The sequence below is a fragment of the Nannobrachium achirus genome (genome assembly GCF_963921795.1).
Source record: "Nannobrachium achirus genome assembly, chromosome: 7".
In the NCBI taxonomy this organism is placed as follows: Eukaryota; Metazoa; Chordata; class Actinopteri; order Myctophiformes; family Myctophidae; genus Nannobrachium; species Nannobrachium achirus.
The window spans coordinates 50,997,709-51,018,161 of NC_137816.1; the positions used below are offsets into that span (position 1 = coordinate 50,997,709).

Here is a 20,453-nt window from a genome sequence, read left to right on the forward strand (position 1 = left end):
ACAGGAAAAGATGATGATGGGAGGCTTACTTTCTAATTAATTGTCTGCATTGTGGCATATAGTATAGCTGACCACACCTTACTCACTGAGATCCAAACTCCAAATGTGAGCCAGGCCACCTCAGCAGGTGGTCTCGCTCATCCCAAGATCCCATCTTGTACTGTAGGTGTGATCGGGTAACTAATGACACATTGGAAAGTGTATATGGCCATTATAGGACCTACTCAGGAAGAGGAGAGATGTGTGCCAGTTTGTACATTGTCTCACCTTCGCCTGTAGGCGTCTTACTTGTTATGAATGTAATTATAGCTGCAGCTACGTTGCTTACGTCACAGTGTACGGTCGGCCTGCCATGTTTTTAGCCTTATGTCATTTTCTAACCTGTACAGGAAAGCAAACTGAACATTTGGCTTAGGGTTTCACTTCCATTTAAGTGTTTGGATTTGAGAGGTGAAGGTAATGAGGGAATTTGCGAGAGGGCAAGAGGGAAGCTGGGGTGTAGATATTGCCAACCTTCTCTCTTCTCTATACTCCTCAAAATAGGTGATGAAATCCAGTGGAAAGGTTAGGGTGGAGCTGGTGTAGTGTGACTGACGAAAGAAGAGAAGATGGAGAAAGGTTTCTGGGACTGGGAGTTAGAATAAGAGCAATGGATTTTAGAGTTGTCAAAGATTGATTCATCCGCAGGGATGGATACGTACAGAGGAGAGATTGGCAGTGGTAATGTGTGTTCATAAATGTTATCGTACGTTTCCTTGCAAAGCTAACATATGACACTATTTTATTTTAACTTTCTCTTTGACTCAAGATTGAGCTGTGTAATGCAGTCCAGATATAAAACTGTCACATGCATTTCATGAATCTGCCTTTCAAAGAGTGTGAATAAAATCATTGAAATATTACTAGATCCATATTGCTCCTTCTTTCTGTTTGATTCCAAATGATCAGAACATGTTGAGTGGTTTGCAAGACAGGATGCGAGTACAAAGAATGTTGACCTATTCATTGTGATGATCGCCCTTAAGTCCTTTTTGGTATTCCAGACACCAAAAAAGGTCAGATTTCTTTCTTATCTTTTCTTTAAATTACTTTCAAGTGGGGTGTTACACATCTATGAGACGTATTGAAGGAGGGTCTGTCCTGAGTATTGCAATATTTTTTTCGCATTCAAGCAAGGCCTCCAATCCCTTTTTGTTTCTTGTCTTTCTGTCTATCAACCTCTCCTTTGTTATTAGATTCAAATAAGGAGAGGGGGGGGGGAGACAGAAACAACAGATGAGTGCTTGAAATATCCTACTGAGACTAGAGCCTCATTTCAGATGGCGTCCTAGAAACATAAATCTCATTAGAATTTTCCAACATCAAGACAATCTACTTTAGAGTAACACAAAATTATGAGTAGAGATTAAAAAGAAAGAAAAAAAAACAGATTTAAAAATAAACATATTGGGGAAAGCCAAACAACTTCAATCCATGCATATGCATAGACCACGTTCCACGAGATGAAGAAGAGGCTCTTAGATATCAGGGGAAGAAAGACACAAATAAATAAATAACATGCAAAGAAATCTTTTGAAACTTTGCGCAAATAATTAGCAATGTTGTTTTCCTGTCATAACTCAGACCCCAAGAATAAGTCCATGTTTTTGAACAATTGCCTAATTAAAAATACTGAACTGCCTAAGTCAGACGCTGCTTGAAAATGTAGGCACATGTATGGAAATAAATACTGTACAAGCGGTTGAACATAAATGTTTTGTTCTCTTTTAAAGTAGTCTGTTAATAAGGAGTAGGAACAATAATGCAATACTACCCCATTATCCCTGTATGGTTGGCTTCATTTTGTCCAAGTTCTTTCCACACCTCCCATAATTATGCTTTATGAATAATGAGAACTCATTATCATCTCAAAATGTTCTTTATTCTCCAACCAAATCCTTATTATCAAGTTGTCAAGACTTTAATTTAATTTCCTCCACTGATGAATGTGGAGCCATTGGGGGTGGAGGAACACTAGACACTTTGATCATTCTTCTGGAGAAGTAAGATTACAAAGTAAAAAACGTTAACAACTACACTGTACTGTATTCCCTGTTTATCACACAAACTGAACAAGTGAGAGATTTATGTTCTCCACGTGCCTTCAGCCATTTAACATATTACTTAACCTCTTGATCGCCATATCATTTGTCTTAGCCAATCATGTAATAGCTTGTAGATGCAACTTTGTCTGGTTTTGGAAAAACAGTGTGTGTGTGTGTGTGTGTGTGTGTGTGTGTGTGTGTGTGTGTGTGTGTGTGTGTGTGTGTGTGTGTGTGTGTGTGTGTGTGTGTGTGTGTGTGTGTGTGTGTCAAGGTCAAGGTAAACTTTATTATCCCGTTCAGGGAAATTCATTTGGTCCAAAGGTGCGAGTACAAAAAATATAAAAATCACAAACAACATCTAACATTAAATACTGACAATACAGTCTGCTGTACTTAAAAATGCTTAAAACATGTTCCTACAGGCTATAACCACTACATGTATCTATCTGCTGACTTTTTTATTTAGAAGTCTGATTGCACAGGGGACAAAGGAATTACCAAACCTAGATGTAGTAATATTCCTTTGCAGCATCCTTCCATTGCCCCGGCGACTGCGTTCCAATTTGCTATGTAAGGGATGAGCAGGGTCACTAAGGATGCGCTCGGCCTTGCTCACAATTAGGTCTTCACATAATTGCGCAGCAGACGTTTGATTGCACCCGATAACCCTGCTCGCCATCTTGATCATGCGCTGCAGTTTTGCTTGGTCCTGAATTCGCATGTTGCCAAACACACATATCAGACCAAATGACAGGATGCTCTGTGTGTGTGTGTGTGTGTGTGTGTGTGTGTGTGTGTGTGTGTGTGTGTGTGTGTGTGTGTGTGTTTAAAGAGAGAGAAAGAGAGAGAGAGAGAGATTTTCGCCTATTTGACAAAAATAGGGATGCCTGCTTTTATGTGGTTAAGATTCAGTTAGTGGTTTTGTTGATGCGTTTTTGCAGTCTTCATGATTTGTCTCCACAATGAGTATTTCAATATTCAATAAACATTAGATTAAACTGTCTGTGAGTGGCCATTTACTGTACACTACTGTACATGTAGCTACTGTATGCTGAAGACGCTTCTTACAATAACTTCCTTCTGTTGGATGAACAGTATAGGCCTGCCCTACATACTGTACATTAGGGTTAACACTGAGCATATTGTAGTATATTATTTACCTAATACATTTATTGATTAATTGGTTGATTGATTGAATACTTTATATTCAGTTGTTTACATTGGGGTCCTTTGTACTCAATTCATTGAGGAAATACATGAAAACGAGATTTTAATTTGAACATAATTAGTGTAAATACTACTATAATATTTTTTTATTTTTTTTATTTGTTTTGGGGCTTTTTATGCCTTTATTTTGATAGGATAGTAGACTGACAGGAAATGGGGAGAGAGATGTGAATGACATGAAAGGTCGTCCGGATCGGGAATCAAACCGGCCAGCAGGCATCATAGCCTAGTATGTGGTATGCGCCTTGACCACTAGGCCAGCGGGCACCCCAAACTACTATAATATTTCTAATGACAAATTGAAAGTTTATGGCTGTTTGAATTATCCATTTAATTTAATCAAAAGAGTAACACCTTTAATGAATAGATAAAAGAAGAAGAAGCGCTGTGTGGGTCTGTGAGTAATATAATAAGTTGTAAACAGGTGCTCTTTGGAGAGGGTATACATATTTAGGACAAAAAAATCTAATTCCATTCATCAGGACCCTGATGAAGGCCACAATTGGCCGTAACGCGTTGGTCGTGTTTTAATCTTGCTGCCATGAATTTAAATAAACATTTTCTACTTTCAACTGAACAGAGCTGCCTTGGATCATTTCTAAGTTCTCCGCCTCATCTTTGCACTTTTTTGATACCTTTTTAACGGAATGGAACATTTTTGTCCTGAGTAAAGGTCGTTGCACACTGCTGCATTTTCGGGCCAAATATCGGAGTGAATTTCGGAGCGCTTAAATAAAAAAAATAACCCCACGTTATGTCAATCACGTTTGCACACTGCTGCCCGTTTCGTATTTATTTTAATATGCGTGCAAAGTTTCACCACAAACGATTTGCAGTGGCCTGTTTTGTTCAAAACGGGCCACTCCTCCGTCCGTCCGTCCGTCCGTCCGTCCGTCCGTCCGTCCCTCTGCCCGTCCCTCCGTCCGTCTGTCCATCCATCTCCTTCTTGCAGAAGGGGAGTATACAGTATTGCATTGTTTGGTCTGTCTGTCCAAAACTTTTTTTTACTTCACCCCCAAGCTGTAGACTTACATTATGCAGCCGGCCATAAACCATGCATGGGAGTCTAACCATGGGAGGTTTGTTTTGAATTTTTAAATCAGGGCCAAAGCTAAACAAGGCCCTTTAGCCCGAGGGGAGACTTGAGGACCTTAACCACTTGAACTCCTGCACTCCCTATTCTGGGGGGAACACTCACTAAAGCTCACAATACAATAGTCGTGTTTTACTAAGACTAGAGGTTTTTTTTAGGTAGTACTGACCGTTTCCCCTCAGAGGATAAACGTTGCAGTCTCACCTCGCCAGAATTCTTTCCACACTTGATTTACTAGCTGTGCTAGTGCATGAGAAATATCTGGCTGAATACATGATAAAATTCAGTTATTTTTCATGGGGGAAAACAACAATAACAACATTAAGGCTTGTTTGTAGTCCTGGAAAGCAGAAACAATTATCCAGAGATGGTGGCGGTGCCACCTCAAAAACCATGTATGTCAGAGGGAAGGCGATGTTAATGTAGAACCCACAGGCTATGGACAGGAGAGACAAGCCTGCCATAACACAGCATTAAAACCAAGTGAGTGTTGGTGAGAGAAAAATGCATAAATCACTGAAACAGAAAATGTTCATCCAATTTACATTATGAGTGTGTGTAGCCTGCTAGCTTTAGCTGACTGACTGCTTGCATTGACTTTTTAGCTCAGAGTTAGATGGGGGGGTTGTGTTTTCACCCCATTCCATTAGTTTGTCTGTTATCGTTAGCTGGATAATTATCTCCAAATACTAGGAACGGATTTGCATGAAACCGTGTGGAAAATGTTGGTCATGAGCCAAAGCAGAACTGACTCACATAACAGCATGGGACTTTGTGTGAGCACATCGGAGGCAAACTCCGAACAAACAAAACCGTGGTTTTAGAGAGTTTTCAGCCACTGAACAAATTGAGGTGTTTGACTATGGTGGAGTGATAATAGCCGACATTAATATACTTAATAAGGGTTCAAATTTGGAGAGACATCTCACCAGTAAGACTCCCTAATCGGGAGATAAGCGACGGCCAGGTCGAGAAATGTGTTTAGCAAAAAAACGGCCTGATGGTGGCGCTAAATGGGACAGATCCATGTTGATGAAATGACTGTAGACATACTGTGTACCGCTTTGTGTGATTTTTAGGCAAAATCTGTAGCCTAGGAGTGTCCAAAAATGTGTTTTGCAAGAACGGGCCTCATGGTGGCACTAGAAGAGGGCCATGTGAGAAATGATTGGAGGTTGTGGTTTGGCAGGCAAGGAGTGTGTGTGCAAAGTTTGGCATGGATAGGGGCAACGTTGGCGGAGATATGAGTAAGGCAAAAGTGTGATGTGACGTGACTGACTGACCTCCACAAAACCTCCACAGCCGGTGGAGGTTTTGATAGTAACTGCGACCGGACGGTCGCAATTACATACTTTTGTGTAAATGATATACAAAAATATTTGAAAGTTCTTTATTTTATTTTGTTATTCCATAATAGAGGATCTACAAGCTCACAATGTGAAGTGTTGTACGTTTTTTTGTGTCTTTTTTTTTTTTTTTTTTTCAGCTTTTGTATGATAAGACATTCATTTTTTCTGAGAGAAAAACAAAACAAATTAATAAAAAGATGAAACGATGCAAGGTTCTGCCTGACAGCGACAATACTGTATTTCTGTTTCTCCTATACGGTGCGTGGCTGTCACCTCGTTGTGAAGCGGTTGTTAGAAGACAAGGTAGTGTTGTAAATTACTGCTTCCTGTGATTATGCAAGTGTCATCCAACACCATAAGGCAGGCTCTCTCTCTCTCTCTCTCTCTCTCTCTCTCTCTCTCTCTCACACACACACACACACACGCCCATCCCACGCACACACGCGCGCACGCACACGGGTGTCACAGCAAATTCTGGGCCCTGGGTACAAGGATTCACTCACATTTTGTGCGTTAACTATTGAAAAATAGCAGATATACAAGCTCACAGCGCGGCACCGAGTGCCGCGCTGCGAGCTTGTAGATCTGCTATTTTTGAAAAATCGTGAAAATGTGTGCGGAGTCTGGATATTTTTCAAATGCATCTAAGGTTTTTTAGAAAAACCTATGTTTCTATGTCAGTGGTGCTCAAATATTTTCACGTGAAGGACCCCCAAAATGATATGTATTTGGCCACAGACCCCCATCTCAAAATATTTAGTTCCAGGGACCCCCCAGAAGCAACATTTGAGTTACAAATGTTCACTTAAAAAGTTTTTTAAAAGATTTGTGCACATTTTCACAACTTTTCAAAAATAGCAGATCTACAAGCTCGATCTACAAGCTTATCTGCTATTTTTCAATAGCTAAAGTTTAAAATAATTAAGGCCCCACCACCTAGGCCCTAGTAACTCAGTCCGACTTTTCCCCCCCTTGTGACACCCCTGCACGCACAACACACACAACACTCACACACGCACTCACGCACACACACACCAATATAATATTAAAATGACTTAGATGAAAAGTGCACCATCAAACCTTTCTGTGCACCAGATGATTTAGAATGACTTAATGGGTTATTTATTCATTCAATCATAATAATATATTTTCCTACAGAGTAACTGAATTCCATCAGTCCTTGCCACTCCCTGGGGCATACAGATGTTTCACATGCCCATATGGTGTCTTAATCTCTCTCTCTCTCTCTCTCTCTCTCTCTCTCTCTCTCTCTTCTCTCTCTCTCTCTCTCTCTCTCTCTCTCTCTCTCTCTCTCGCGCTCTCTCTCTTTATCTATCTTGCTATCTTGCTATCTATCTATGTCTCTCTGTCTGTGCGTGTCTCTCTCTCTCTTTCTGTCTTTCTTTCTCTCTCTCTTTCTGTCTTTCTCTCTCTTTCTCTCTCTCACTCACACACACACACACACACACACACACACACACACACACACACACACACACACACACACACACACACACACACACACACGCTTTCACCTGTAATTCCTTTTACAAAGAAATAATGACAAAAGCAAAACTTTCCACCAATTTATTAGCTCCACCGGCTGTCCCTCCCTCCGTCCCTCCGTCTGTCCGTCACATCACACACACTTTTGCCCTACTCTTATCTCTGCCACCGTTGGCCCTATCAATACCAAACTTTGCACACACACTCCTTGGATGCCTCCAGCCCTGGTTTCTCACATGGCCCATCAGGCCGATTTTTGCTAAACACATTTTTGGACACTGCTCCTACAGATTTTGGCCTAAAATCACACAAAGCGGTACACAGTATCTCTGAAGTCATGTCATCAACATGGATCTGTCCCATTTCCCATATTCCCTCCTGATTGGCTACGATTGCCTTCTAAAGTTTGTGTATGCGACCTGGCGGTCGCTTATCTCCCGATTAGGGAGTCTTACTGGTTAGTATTAGTATCCCTTCATGGAAGTGGTCTTTTCAATTGCTGTAGACTAGAGAGAGAGTATATGATGACACCGTAAATCGTACATGCTCTTATCATAAATATTACCCACACAAGCATTCATGTGTGACCTCAACGTCCCCTTGGCGAAGGCAGAAACAACCTGCCCATCTACCTACCCATCCACCACGTTCTGCTTTGCTTGAATTAATTCCAGGACATTTGAAATATGATGCAAAATACAAAGGCGCCCAAGGCTGACATGTAATACATCACGCAAGCCCCTTATAAACAAGCCCAGACACAGGGTGTATAAAAAGAAAAAACTGCATAAAACAATTCAACCAAACTGCACAAGGGCGTGTGTGTGAGTGGTTCTCAACCTTTTCAGGCCGCGACCCCCAAAATAATCAATAATCAGAGCCCACTTGAAAATCTCAAAAGATCAGTGGTGGAAAAAGCATTACATTTTCTTTACTTAATTAAAAGTATCAATACTGCAATATAGAAATACTCTGTTTATAAAAGTCAGGAATTCAAATGTACTCGAGTAAAAGTACAAAAATATTGGCAGCAAAAATACCAAAAGTAAAAGTAGCTTACATAATGGAAATTAGAAGTAAAAGTATTGGAAATTGGAAATACTCAAGTAAAGTAAAAAATACCTAAAAACTGGTACAGTAAGTACAGTAGTTGAGTAAATGTACTTACAGTAGGCTAGTTATACTTTACACCACTGCAAAAGCTTTCGCGGCCCACACATCTGATCACTTATCACATGGCAGCTGAAAGGTTAAGAGGTCAGAATGCAGGTGTAAAACAGTGGTTGAAGCAAATGTTTCCGGTGTTGGTCATGTGGGTGGGCCGTGTACATTTTCAACCCTACCCGACCCGACCCGACGTTTTCGGGCCGGGTAGGGCCTAAACAAATGTATGCTAATTTCAGGCCCGTTAAGAACTCTACCTGGAGTTCGCAAACCAAAGAGTGGTGGGAGGTGGGAGGTTGGAGGGAGGCGGTAGACTGGCTAGTGGGAGTAGTTCCGCTAGCATGGCTGTGATGACTTCTTGTGGGAGACAGAATGATGTTGCTGTGATGTACCTGTGGACCTTGGTTGTGCTGGTGTAATGGTTCTGTGTCTGGTCCTCTTTGCTCCTCGCATGAGGAGAGAGACTAGGGGACGATGTCAGCAGCCAGCAGGCACTGTCTGGCCGACTGGCATGAACGTGAACTGTCATTGGCAAGGTATGCAATCCCTAGTATGCAGAAATAACACCAAACACTACTCAAAGTGAGGAAAACAATAATTCAATATTTATTATAGCCTATATACTAAGGCAGGGGTGGGCAACTTTGATGATGGCGAGGGCCACTATATTTCCACCTTCATTCTAGAGGGCCACATTGCATATTGCTATGTCCTACTTTGTCATACAAAAAAAGCAAAAATAGCCGATCTACAAGCTCAAAACGCATCGCACCTCTTTTGAATTGAAATGCTGAATAATTTTTTTGTTACATTTAATTGGAATCCTGAAATGTTAAATGTGTATTCAATTTCAAATGCATTTAGTTATACTCATGTTAACTTAATCAACTTAAATACAAATACTATATAAAATGGTAAATGGTGCATTTATATAGCGCTTTTATCCAAAGCGCTTTACAGAGATTGTGCATTACATTCACCCATTCACGCACACATTCATACACCGGTGGCGGAGGAAACCATGCAAGGCACCAACCTACTCACCGGGAGTAATTAGGGGTTCAGAGTCTTGCCCAAGGACCCTTCGACATTAACTCAGGAGGAGCCCGGATTCGAACTGGGAACCCTTCGGGAACCCTTCATGCTCTAATAACGGTTTCTCTACCCCTGAGCTACTAATATAGACTGAAGGAAGTAAAGTGGGTCATGTTTGCATGTTTGTAATTGCAACACCTGAAATCAAAATATATTAGTATTCCGATATTAACCCGCAGGCCGCATTAAGTGAAGATGGGGGCTGCATGTGGCCCCCGGGCCGCCAGTTGCCCATGTATGTACTAAGGCATTAACCACAAAGTCGACAAGTCAACTCAGTCAACTTCATAACACAAGTTGACTCCCACCAGGGAAAGTCGAAAGTTGAGAAAAAAAGAAAATAATTTTTTTCTATCATTATTCTTTCATTATCCTTTTCCAACAGTGTTTTGTCAATGGAATGAAGCACACTAGCACAGGGAGTTTTCACTCAGCCATTAATTAACTAATCTATAACAAACAAAAGCCTTAATGAGGGACAAAGGATCGCTTTAGGAATGAAGTCCAGAGGTACGTAATTTACGGGTTTTGTTTGTTTCCTAACATGATGCGTTCTAATGACAAAAGTGTAGTGCCTGTTTAAATTAATCACATCATGCAATGTAAGCTAGAATCAAGCTTTCAGAATGTTTTGCTTCTATTAAAGAAGTCCATACCACTGAAGCTACTTCGTTTCGCTTAGTCTACATTTTTCATTCGCTGTGTTTGACCCTGTGAACCACCAGATGCCACTGGGCACCCTTGTTGACATGAAAGTCACTAGGTCTACACACCCATAGTTGATGGAACTGGGAGCGTGTTGCTGTTTCTACATGTCATCTTTTCGACAACCAAACCTAACCCAAACCCTAACCCTAACCTCCGTGGGGTGAGTCGCTAACCTGCCGACGCTCCGTTGTCAAAATGTTGTGTTGTCGAAAGAGATTTCCCGGATGGAACTACATCCACATGGAATAAGTCACTGGCTTCATCACATTCAGTCCCATCTCTGCATTAAGACTGGTTCTTTCATCGTTTACCCATATTGTTTTTCTATGATACCACTATTACTGTATACTGGCCTGAAATCCAGACTGATTTGCTCCGTTCAGCTGATTATTTTCAGTTGAACGGAAAAAAGAAACAAAGAAAACTAGAAGCAGTGCTCTTCCGAGCACAGGTCTCCACCAGGCCACACAAATCGGCCTGTTATAGCGCCACCATGAGGCTGATTTAAAAAATGTGGGGCAGAGGTTCTGAATTAGCATCCAGGGAGTGTGTGTGCTCAGTTTGGCAGCGATCGGGCCAACGGCGCCGGAGATTAGCTGGTAACAACCAGGCCACACAAATCGGCCTGTTATAGCGCCACCATGAGGCTGATTTGAAAAATGTGGGGCAGAGGTTCTAGATTGGCACCCAGGGAGTGTGTGTGCTCAGTTTGGCAGCGATCGGGCCAACGGTGACTGAGATTAGCTGCTCACAAACTGCGAGGACGCACGGACGCACACACGCACGGACGGACGGACGGACGGACGGAGGGGAAAACATACTCTCCCTCAGCCTTCGGCTGGTGGAGACAAACAACGAAAAAGAAAAAAAAAAGCAAATCAGTCTGGATTCCAGGCTACTAGTATACTGGCTCTCAACGTAAACTGTATTTTTCCACCACTGATTGACACACCTCTGTCCATCACTTCTAGCTCATCCTTAACAGGATTGAGCAGCTCTTCTACTGTCTGGCAACGCTGACAACATCTCCATCATCCCGTAGCCGACTGCCAAAAATTATCTCAGTGATTGCTAACCACCTACAGTATGGCCATGCAAATACAGTCACAGCCAAACACTGGAAGTGTACACTCCACAGCATCTGGTGAATCACATGTTTCCTCACCGGGGATTCTGCTCAGCACTTTGAGCAGACTCCAGCCATATACCATCTACTGTAGTGTACGCTGCTGCTGCTGCAACCCCCCAGAGGCTTTCAAAGACTCTTAAGCCTATAAAACTCATCCAGAACATAACAACCTGCTTTTCATTTCATCCTCCTTAAAACATTGCATGCCACTCCCAGTACACACCCTCCTCTGGCAACGTGCTCCATGTCTGGAATACAGAACTCTGTTGGTGTATATAGGAACTGCACTCCCATGCAGTACTTACAGGCTAAAATCTGTTACTGATGCTGATGCCTATACTGCAGGGGTCTTCAACGTTTTCAGGCCAAGGACCCCTTAGTTGAGAGAGAGATGAAGTAGGGACCCCCACAACCTTTTCACAGATTCCATATCGTTTCATTGTTTGACAGCACAATCAGCAGTGTATTTTGGATTCATGTCAATTTGTATTGTCAGATATTTAACCACTTGAACCGTCCTCTGTCAATACTTAATACACTTGACCTTTCACTCTGTATTTAGTGTGTTCTTTTTCCCATCTACACCAAACCATTGCCAAAAAATAGTCGATCTGCTATTTTTGGCTAACGTTCTCAGAATATGGACGCTAGGGTTTAAGTGGTTAAATATAAAAAAGGAGAAAAAAAAGTTTCTATCACACAAAGATTTGGAGGACCCCCTGCAGTAACTCTGAGGACCCCCTAGGGGTCCCGGACTCCCTGTTGAAGACCCTTGCTATACTGCTAAGAGTGTTTGTCAGGACAACATCATTTCTATATTCATAACACGTCCCTTGTCAACAAATCTTTTACATATAATTGGTACTACTGAAATACATGCATTTACACTCATTTTGTGCTGCATTTAAATCACCTGGGATAAAGGCCATCTGCTGAATGTCTGAATTAAATATCTAAACTGTTTACTGAACTTCAAAAATGCGCAATGGATTGAAATTTAAAAAATTACAATGTTTTCCCAATCAGGCAGCTCAAATTCCTCATCTGGAGAGAGAATACCTTTTTAATATATTATTGTGTTTGCTACATTAATTGCTGACATTTATAGAGATTATTGCCTCATGAATTGCCAAACTGCTGAGCATCCAGCTTGTCATTTGCGGAGCAGCTCTTACACACCCAGACTGAACTGACATACAGTAGTGCCAGGGCACTGAATTGGCTGAGAAAGGTGATGAAACATGACAGAATTTAATGACTGTGTTTCTGTGTGTGCATGTACACTGTCACCTGACGTGTCACAGCAGAGTTAACCGACAACCGGTGTGTGCGCGAGTGAGAGAGGGGTGTGTGTGAGTGTGTGTGTGTGTGTTGGGGAGGGGGGGGGGGGGGGGGGGGGGGGCAGGCACGTGCACACATAGACATCAAAGGGGGCTTGAGCCCCTGCCCTTTTATCCATCTGTAAAAAAGTGCCCTCTCCAGACCATGATTGCAGTTTTCACTATGGTGAAAGAAATGCAAATGCCCTCTTTCCATGCCATACCTGAAGGCGGCATTCAATAGAATTGCTTCGTCCAAACTCTCCTTAACTTGAATGCAGCATCTTATGTTGAAATAATTGCCCTCTCTGTGTAGAAATCCATGCCGTTACGCCACGTCTCCATTGCCCTTTTTTATGCTTAGTTTTGTGTGGTATCAAGTACTGAAAATAGCCGACCTCCAAGCTATTTTCGATATTTCTACCAAAAGGCCCTTTTAGAAATGTCAGCCCCTGCCTCTCTAACATTCTCTGCACGTCCCTGGACAACAGGATTATCCTTTCAGTCCCAGACCTCTGTTCAAACAGGTTCAATGTGTCTCATTTGGAGGAAGCCCTCTTTTCAGAAGCTGTGTCTCTGTATCCCCCCCACCCCTTAATATCACCATGTATTTCTGAGGATCATGTTCCATTTAGTTTCTGCTACCAGCGTGGCTTTAACCTTATTCCTTTCCTCTCATTGCCCGGGGGCCAAAGGCAAATGGAGGATTCTATTAGCTCAGGCCCCAGCGCTGCAAAAAAGCTTTCAACTCCACCAATTTAACCCGCGCGTGGCACAGCTGTCAAGCTAAGCTGCTGAAGGATGTGATAGGAACCAGTGAGGGGGAACAAAAATACAAATGACCATTACTGTTTGTTTATACCACTGGAAGAGGATGAGAGGGGGAAGACGGTCAGTGAGTAGCATACTAAAGAACATGTGCCTTGATGCAAACAAAGAAAGCCTCAGCATGCAAGATTAACTGTCATCTTAGCCTTGACTGGGTGCAAGGCTCTCATGCAATGATTCAGACATGGTGCAGTGGTGGAAAAAGTATGATTTTTTACTTAAGTAATCAATACTGCAATGTAGATGTACTGTTACAAGTAAAAGTCCAGAATTCAAAATGTACTTGAATAATAGTATGAAAGTATTGGCATCAAAATGTACTTAAAGTACCAAAAGTGTTTGAAAATAGCAGATCTACAAGCTCACAACGCATCACAATGCGACACGTTGTGAGCTTGTAGATCAACTATTTTCAAATATCCTTAGTATAAGGGCTAAAGTGGTTAATGTATGTTTTATAATATTATAATTTATACCTGCAAAGTAACTAGGAACTAAAGTTTTCAAATAAATGTAGTGGAGTAAAAGTACTGTATTTGGATCTGAGCTGTAATGGAGTAGAAGTAAACTTTCCACCACTGATATGGTGGCACAAATATGGTGGCACAAAAGACACATTTCCCCATACTGATTGGGCAATAAAATTCGGGACAAAAATAAATAAGTGAATCTACGCCCTGGATCTGTGAGCTCTGGAGAATGAGACAACCCTTACAACTCTTACTTGTTCTCTAAAGGCTTATCAAGATTTTCCGGAGGCATGACTTTATTTCAAGAGGTGGCTTGAATTCATAAGTGTCTTCAGCTATGTATTTAAACACAGAGAGAGTCTCTATTTGTTTGCCGAGAGCTTTTCAAATTTCCCCAGGGAAATCGGCTTTCAAAATATACTTATGCAACAAAAAAAGGCCTTGAACTCATAACCTAAACTCTACTGTATAGTCCAATGTTGAACACATTGACCTACAGAAACTGAGCAACTGTGCACAGCTTTTTAAGCTTCCCATTAGACATGCCGATTTACGTTTCTTCCGGTGGTTGCTCGGGTCAGCTCGACCAAGAGAAAACTGCTGGATTAACATGGACTTCTTTTCTGTGCAAGCTCCCAAGAGTACAGGCCCTGCTTCTGGGGGTGCATGACCCCATGGCCTTTCCTCTATAGCTGCATCAACATTAGACCAACATTTCCAGTTGTACACAACTTGAAACACATATCCAAATAGCCTATATATTGGCCGGACTATCATGACACTTACTTAGTGCAACCAGTCTGAGCTGGTGGAGGATAAACCCCAATAAAACCCTACTGATTTCATTGATCCCATTGCCTTTCCTCCAGCGCCATCCATAGGCCATCAATTCCATTTACAAACTAGAAATACTGTTCCTACGAAACAGTGTGGCCTTGCATGTAACACCATGTATGGGCACAAAGATCTACCCTTTGGCTGCACCTCATTGACTAAGGGCCCTGCCTTTGTACTGTCGGTACACAGGCAGTGTCTTACGTCATTTTGAGGAGAACTTGACCGATAGATTACGTCATTTTCAGGAGAACTTGACTGATAGATTACGTCATTTTGAGGAGAACTTGACTGATAGATTACGTCATTTTGAGGAGAACTTGATAATAAATAATGAAGATAACATACGTGTGCGAGCCCACAATTAGATATCTCAAAAGTTGAATTGCCAGATTGCCATAAAACTTGCTGAGTAGCCTACATGACTCCCAGTGGATGTAACGCAACCATTTGAGTAGGCTGTCCGAGCTACGTTCTATGACCCAGAAGGGCGGGGATACGAGCTGCTGGATCTCGTTTTTTTTCAGGAGCTCAGCCAGAGCTCTTAATTGCTCCCTTTGAACTTCGAAGGGGTTGTGAACTGAGGTAATTGATTGGGCCATAAAAGTGTCAAGAGTTCGTTAGTGATCTCTCTTATCAATGAAAGCATCAAAGACAACGACCTGTTTGTTGCCTGTCATTGACTTAACCACAGTTACTGGGGGCTTTCCCCAGGCTTTTCTTTCTTGAATGAAATGCCTGGATCCCAGGGCTACCAATGATTTGAGTGACCTCATGGTCCCGTCTTGTGCCTCCCCAAATATCTGGTTGGCTTGTAAGGAGCAGCACAGCTTTAGGGGCAGCTACAGTAGCATGGCTTTATACTCGTAAGTCCTGTTGATAGACAGCCCCCATAACCGCCCCCCCTCATATCCAAAGCATGACGTCAAAATCTGATCCTGTATCGACTTAGCTCCCTTCCCTGGGCTATTGATAGATTTCTGGAAACACCTTGGCATTTCCTTCGCTCTTTATAATCTGCTCACCTCTCATGCTTTCCACTTCTGCTTTATGGTGGATTATCTGGGCCGAGATTCATTCTAACTGCATCCGACTGAATGGCCCGTTACGATGATCTGTATTCATGCAAAAAGTAATATATTTTTAAATAGAAATGTAAGCTATACCTATGTGTAGGCCTACTTGCTGCACCTGCTGACATGATAACAATGTGTTTGATTCGTCTCCCTTTTTGTTTTTAAAGACTTTATTTGACTACCATGTTAAATAAATATAATGCATAAACACAACAGCCCAAGTGAGCAGTATCTCTGTAGCCATTAAACGAAACGGGTTTCTTACATTGATGCTCCTACATCATGCAAGCACCAGTTAAAGTTACTTTCCATCCCTCATATACTGTGTGCACAGTGCACATCCCATAACCCACACACTGCACATCATTTTGGAGCTCATATCTTTGAACGGTTAAGGGCTAGTGTTAATAATAAAAGAAAGAGACCAAGGTTTAACAGGCATGTCTATAGTTCTTTGCAAAACTCAAATATCTTTGCAGATGGTAAACATATTTGAAGAGGGTAATATACAGCCAGCACTGTTTAAAATTGTATCTCTACCCCATGAGGTACAACAGAATTAACAATTTGGCACATCATTCCCTGCCAGAAAATAAAAAGCTTGAGGACTCTTTATTTTCCTATTGCTCGCTTTCCCCGACCACTGTAATGTAATATGCTTCCATAAAAATATAACAGCCCCCCCCCCCCCCCCAACACACACAGACACACAGACAGTCACAGACAGTCACAGACACACACACACACACACACACACACACACACACACACACACACACACACTCTCTCACACACACACACACACACACACACACGCACACACACACACACACACACACACACACACACACACACACACACACACACACACACACACACACACACACACACACAGAGAGAGAGAGAGAGAGAGAGAGAGAGAGAGAGAGAGAGAGAGAGAAGAGAGAGAGAGAGAGAAACAGAAGCAGAAACAAACAAAAGCATAATAAATGAAAAAATAAATAAACACAATGTAATGTTTCAGCCATCCCCATCCTCTACTGTACTCCAATTTTCATATTGCCTGGGGCTCTTGGAAAACAAGGGCCCCCGTTAGAGACCGTGTCCAGCCGGCCTTCTGACTCGGCAGGAAAGCAGATGGTTTTTAATAATGCCCTGCTCTGCGCTTCATGCCCCCCAGCTAATACCACCATACACAGCCACTCCTCCACTGCCCTTGGAACCAACATCTAACAAGCACTGCGTTTCACTCGCCAATGCAATCCAGATCGCGCGCATCGCTCTTCCTTCGTCATCATGGACAGGGGCGTCACAAGGGGGGGAAAAGTGGGACTGAGTTACTAGGGCCCAAGGTGGAGGGGCCTTCATTATTTTATGCTTTAGCTATATTGAAAAAAAGCAGGTATACAAGCTCACAGCGCGCTGCGAGCTTGTAGATCTGCTATTTTTTAAAAGTCGTGAACATTTTTGCAAATCTTTGAATGTATGTATACCGTATGTATTTTTTAAGCGAACATTTGTAACTAAAATTTTGCTTCTGGGTGGTCTATGGAACTAATTTTGAGATGGGGGTCTGTGGCCATTTTTGGGGGTCCTTCACATGAAAAGGTCTGAGCACCACTGACATAGAAACATAGGTTTTTCAAAGACTTTTTCACGATTTCTCAAAAATAGCAGATCTACGAGCTCGCAGCGCGGCACTCGGTGCCGCGCTGTGAGCTTGTATATCTGCTATTTTTCAATAGTTAGCACAAAATAATGCGTAATAATGCATTCCCAGTCTAAATGGGTTAAACCACCTCCCCCTATGAAGAACATCCATGGGGGTCCCGCAGTGAATCCTTGTACCCAGGGCCCAGAATTTGGTGCGACGCCCCTGATCATGGATGTAGTTGTCCTAACCTGCTCTCCAAACTGAACAAATGAGCAGGCACAAGGGCCCTCAGCTCCGGCGCGCTGAGCCGCTGCCCTCAGGCATGCAGGCCGTGGAGTGGCATCGAGTCACACTGGCGCACAGCTCTCAGGGTCAAGCCAATAAACACCAGCCAAACATTGAGGCTGTACAAGCGTTCGAGAATTAGTTTCGTGACTGCTGAATATATTTTGGAACAAATTGTATTCCTAAAAAAGGGCCTATGTTAAATTCATCAGACCCAATGTTTTATCGATAAGCATGTGGCTGGTTTAGCCCTGAAACATGACGGTCGCTGATAACATGACGTGCGACCGTCATGGATGAGGATTTTACCCGGGTTTGCGGAAGCGACTTCGACAGCCTATACAAACTACACAAACATTCAGATTTCACAAACAAAGTGCTTAATAAAGCCTCAAACCTGTCTAAATGCTGGCGTGTTCTTTAACTCATTTGGTGCGAGTCCCGATACTCATGAGAATTTCCCTATGTAGCTCACTGCCTTTCTTCTCTTACCTTTTAACGTGGTCGTGGTGTGCATGATCGGCCTCCAAACAATGAATCGTGCGTGTTTACGTTGTAGCTTCCCGTGTTGTATAAACAGTGAGTGAATGGAACCATCCCATGGCTCGGACGGATGGCGGATAGTTCAGCTTTTTTAGTTCCGGTTTTCGATTAAGTATTTTTTTTTAATTAAAGCTTATTAAATTCTCTGGATTATCGGGCCTGGCAGGGAGCTACATAGAAAGGGTTATTTTTTGGCAAGTACTGTGTTTAATAAGAAGCCTTTTTATCCGATATTTTCTGTTTTCCCATGTATTTCCGGACCCTTCCGGACCCATTTTTGCAAGGCCACGTCCACATCTCAGTGTTCAATAGATGGAGTTGGTGTGCATGGAGAACACCAGGAAATACATGGGAGAACAGAAAACGATGGGATAAAAAGGCTTCTTATTAAAGAACATGGAGGATCCGGGTATACAATGCCAGACAGTATTTAGACTAGAGTTCTCAAATTCTGCCCGAACCCGACCATACCCGAACCCGACCCGACATTTAGGGTAGGGTAGGGCCTAAAATGTATGCCAATTAGTCGGGCCGGGTAGGGCCTCGGGCTCAATGAAAAAGGAAAATGTATTTATTTTTGTATTTTATTACTAAATTCTTTCCAAACCCGACCATACCCGACCCGACCTGACGTTTTTGGGCCGGGTAGGGCCTAAAATGTATGTTAACTAGTCGGGCCGGGTAGGGCTTGTTGATAACTCTAATTTAGACAGGTTTAAGACTTTATTAAGCACTTTGCTTGTGAAATCTCAATGTTTGTGTAGTTTGTATAGGCTGTCAAAGTCGTTTCCGTAAATCCTCATCCATGACGGTCACACGTCATGTTATCAGTGTCCGTCATGTTTCAGGGCTATCGTGGCTGGTTGTAATGTAAATGAGTGGGTGGCTGCTGCTCGTCTTTGTGATTGACTGCAGGTGGCAGATGATTAATGTTCAAGGTAGAGAGAACTATGAAAAAACAGCAACATTGTTGTGTACAGTCTTGAGCCCTTGATGCACAGCACCGTGTCAGTTACGGTGGTATAGAGTCAGCTTTAAAGCATAAGGAAGGATACTTTGATACCTTCTGTGGGTCTGTCAAGGCAATATCATGAGTGGTGAATAGGTTTGACATATCGTCACTGTCGGGCAGAAACCTCGTATCTCCAAGTTTAAAATGTGTATGTTTTATGTAAAGTAAAGCCCTGCTTCATCATACAAGACTGCCGCGATGCGATGTGTGCTTGTAGATCATCTATTTTCACTATTTTAAATCATTTTCAAAATGACAAATACAAAACGAACGGTTTTGGACCTAGAAGGTTTCCACCTGACAACGATGAACAATATAATTAATACATTAATAAATAAGGTTTGAAAATATAGCGTGCAACCACATCTACTTTATCTAGTTATTGGTCTACCAAATGCAGTCCTGCGCGATTGAGCACGCCCACGAGTTACCACTGAGATACATGAATCCATCAACAAGGTAGCCAGAGAAGGACACTTCAGGACGTTCTTGAAGTGACTCCTTTCCCCATTCTAAATCACTTTGACTAATGTTTCTATTAATTACTGTATCTCACTGGGGTGACATTAAAGAGTTACGAGGACACACTGCTCATTCAGGCAAGAGCAATAAGCTTATTAAAGATTTAAATCAAGGATGTATGGGAGTGAGTCATTCTTTTACAAATTCCGCCTCAAGCTTTTCTGTCTTCGGGAAAAGGTTGTGAACTGTCCCACGTACAGTCCTGTTAAGCCTGTAAAACCTTTTATCTGCGAATGCCTCTGGCTGAAGAGGAAATCATGCACCTCCCTAAGTGATTTCTTTTACAGAGGGCAGCGGAATTTGGGCTTCTAGAATTGATTTATTTATATTGTATACAATAACCCCCTCTGCATCTGCATCTGAATGTGATGCCAGGACATCACATTCGGAGGTGGGTGCAGATTCTGCAGAAGTTGCCCGGCTATTAGCTGGCAAAAGATCAAAATCATGCAAAAATATCACTCATTAAAGCTTAGTGAATGAGTAGCTTGTGACGTGTGATGAGGAAAAGTCAGAAATCACAAGCAAAACAAGGAAATACGTTGGGACTGATCA

The 20,453-nt window shown here is 42.3% G+C and overlaps 1 protein-coding gene across 1 annotated transcript in view; it reads left to right on the top strand.

Moving 5' to 3' along the window:
* Window positions 1–17,804: 17,804 nt before the first annotated feature.
* pcdh20 (protocadherin 20) overlaps window positions 17,805–20,453 on the top strand; it is a gene marked incomplete at both ends in the record, with an annotated part of 42,401 nt that continues 39,752 nt past the window's right edge. Inside the window, one exon of the mRNA XM_080730300.1 lies at window positions 17,805–17,942. Within this exon, the coding sequence (XP_080586426.1) occupies window positions 17,805–17,942 (138 nt within the window). The remainder of the gene's footprint in view (window positions 17,943–20,453) is intronic.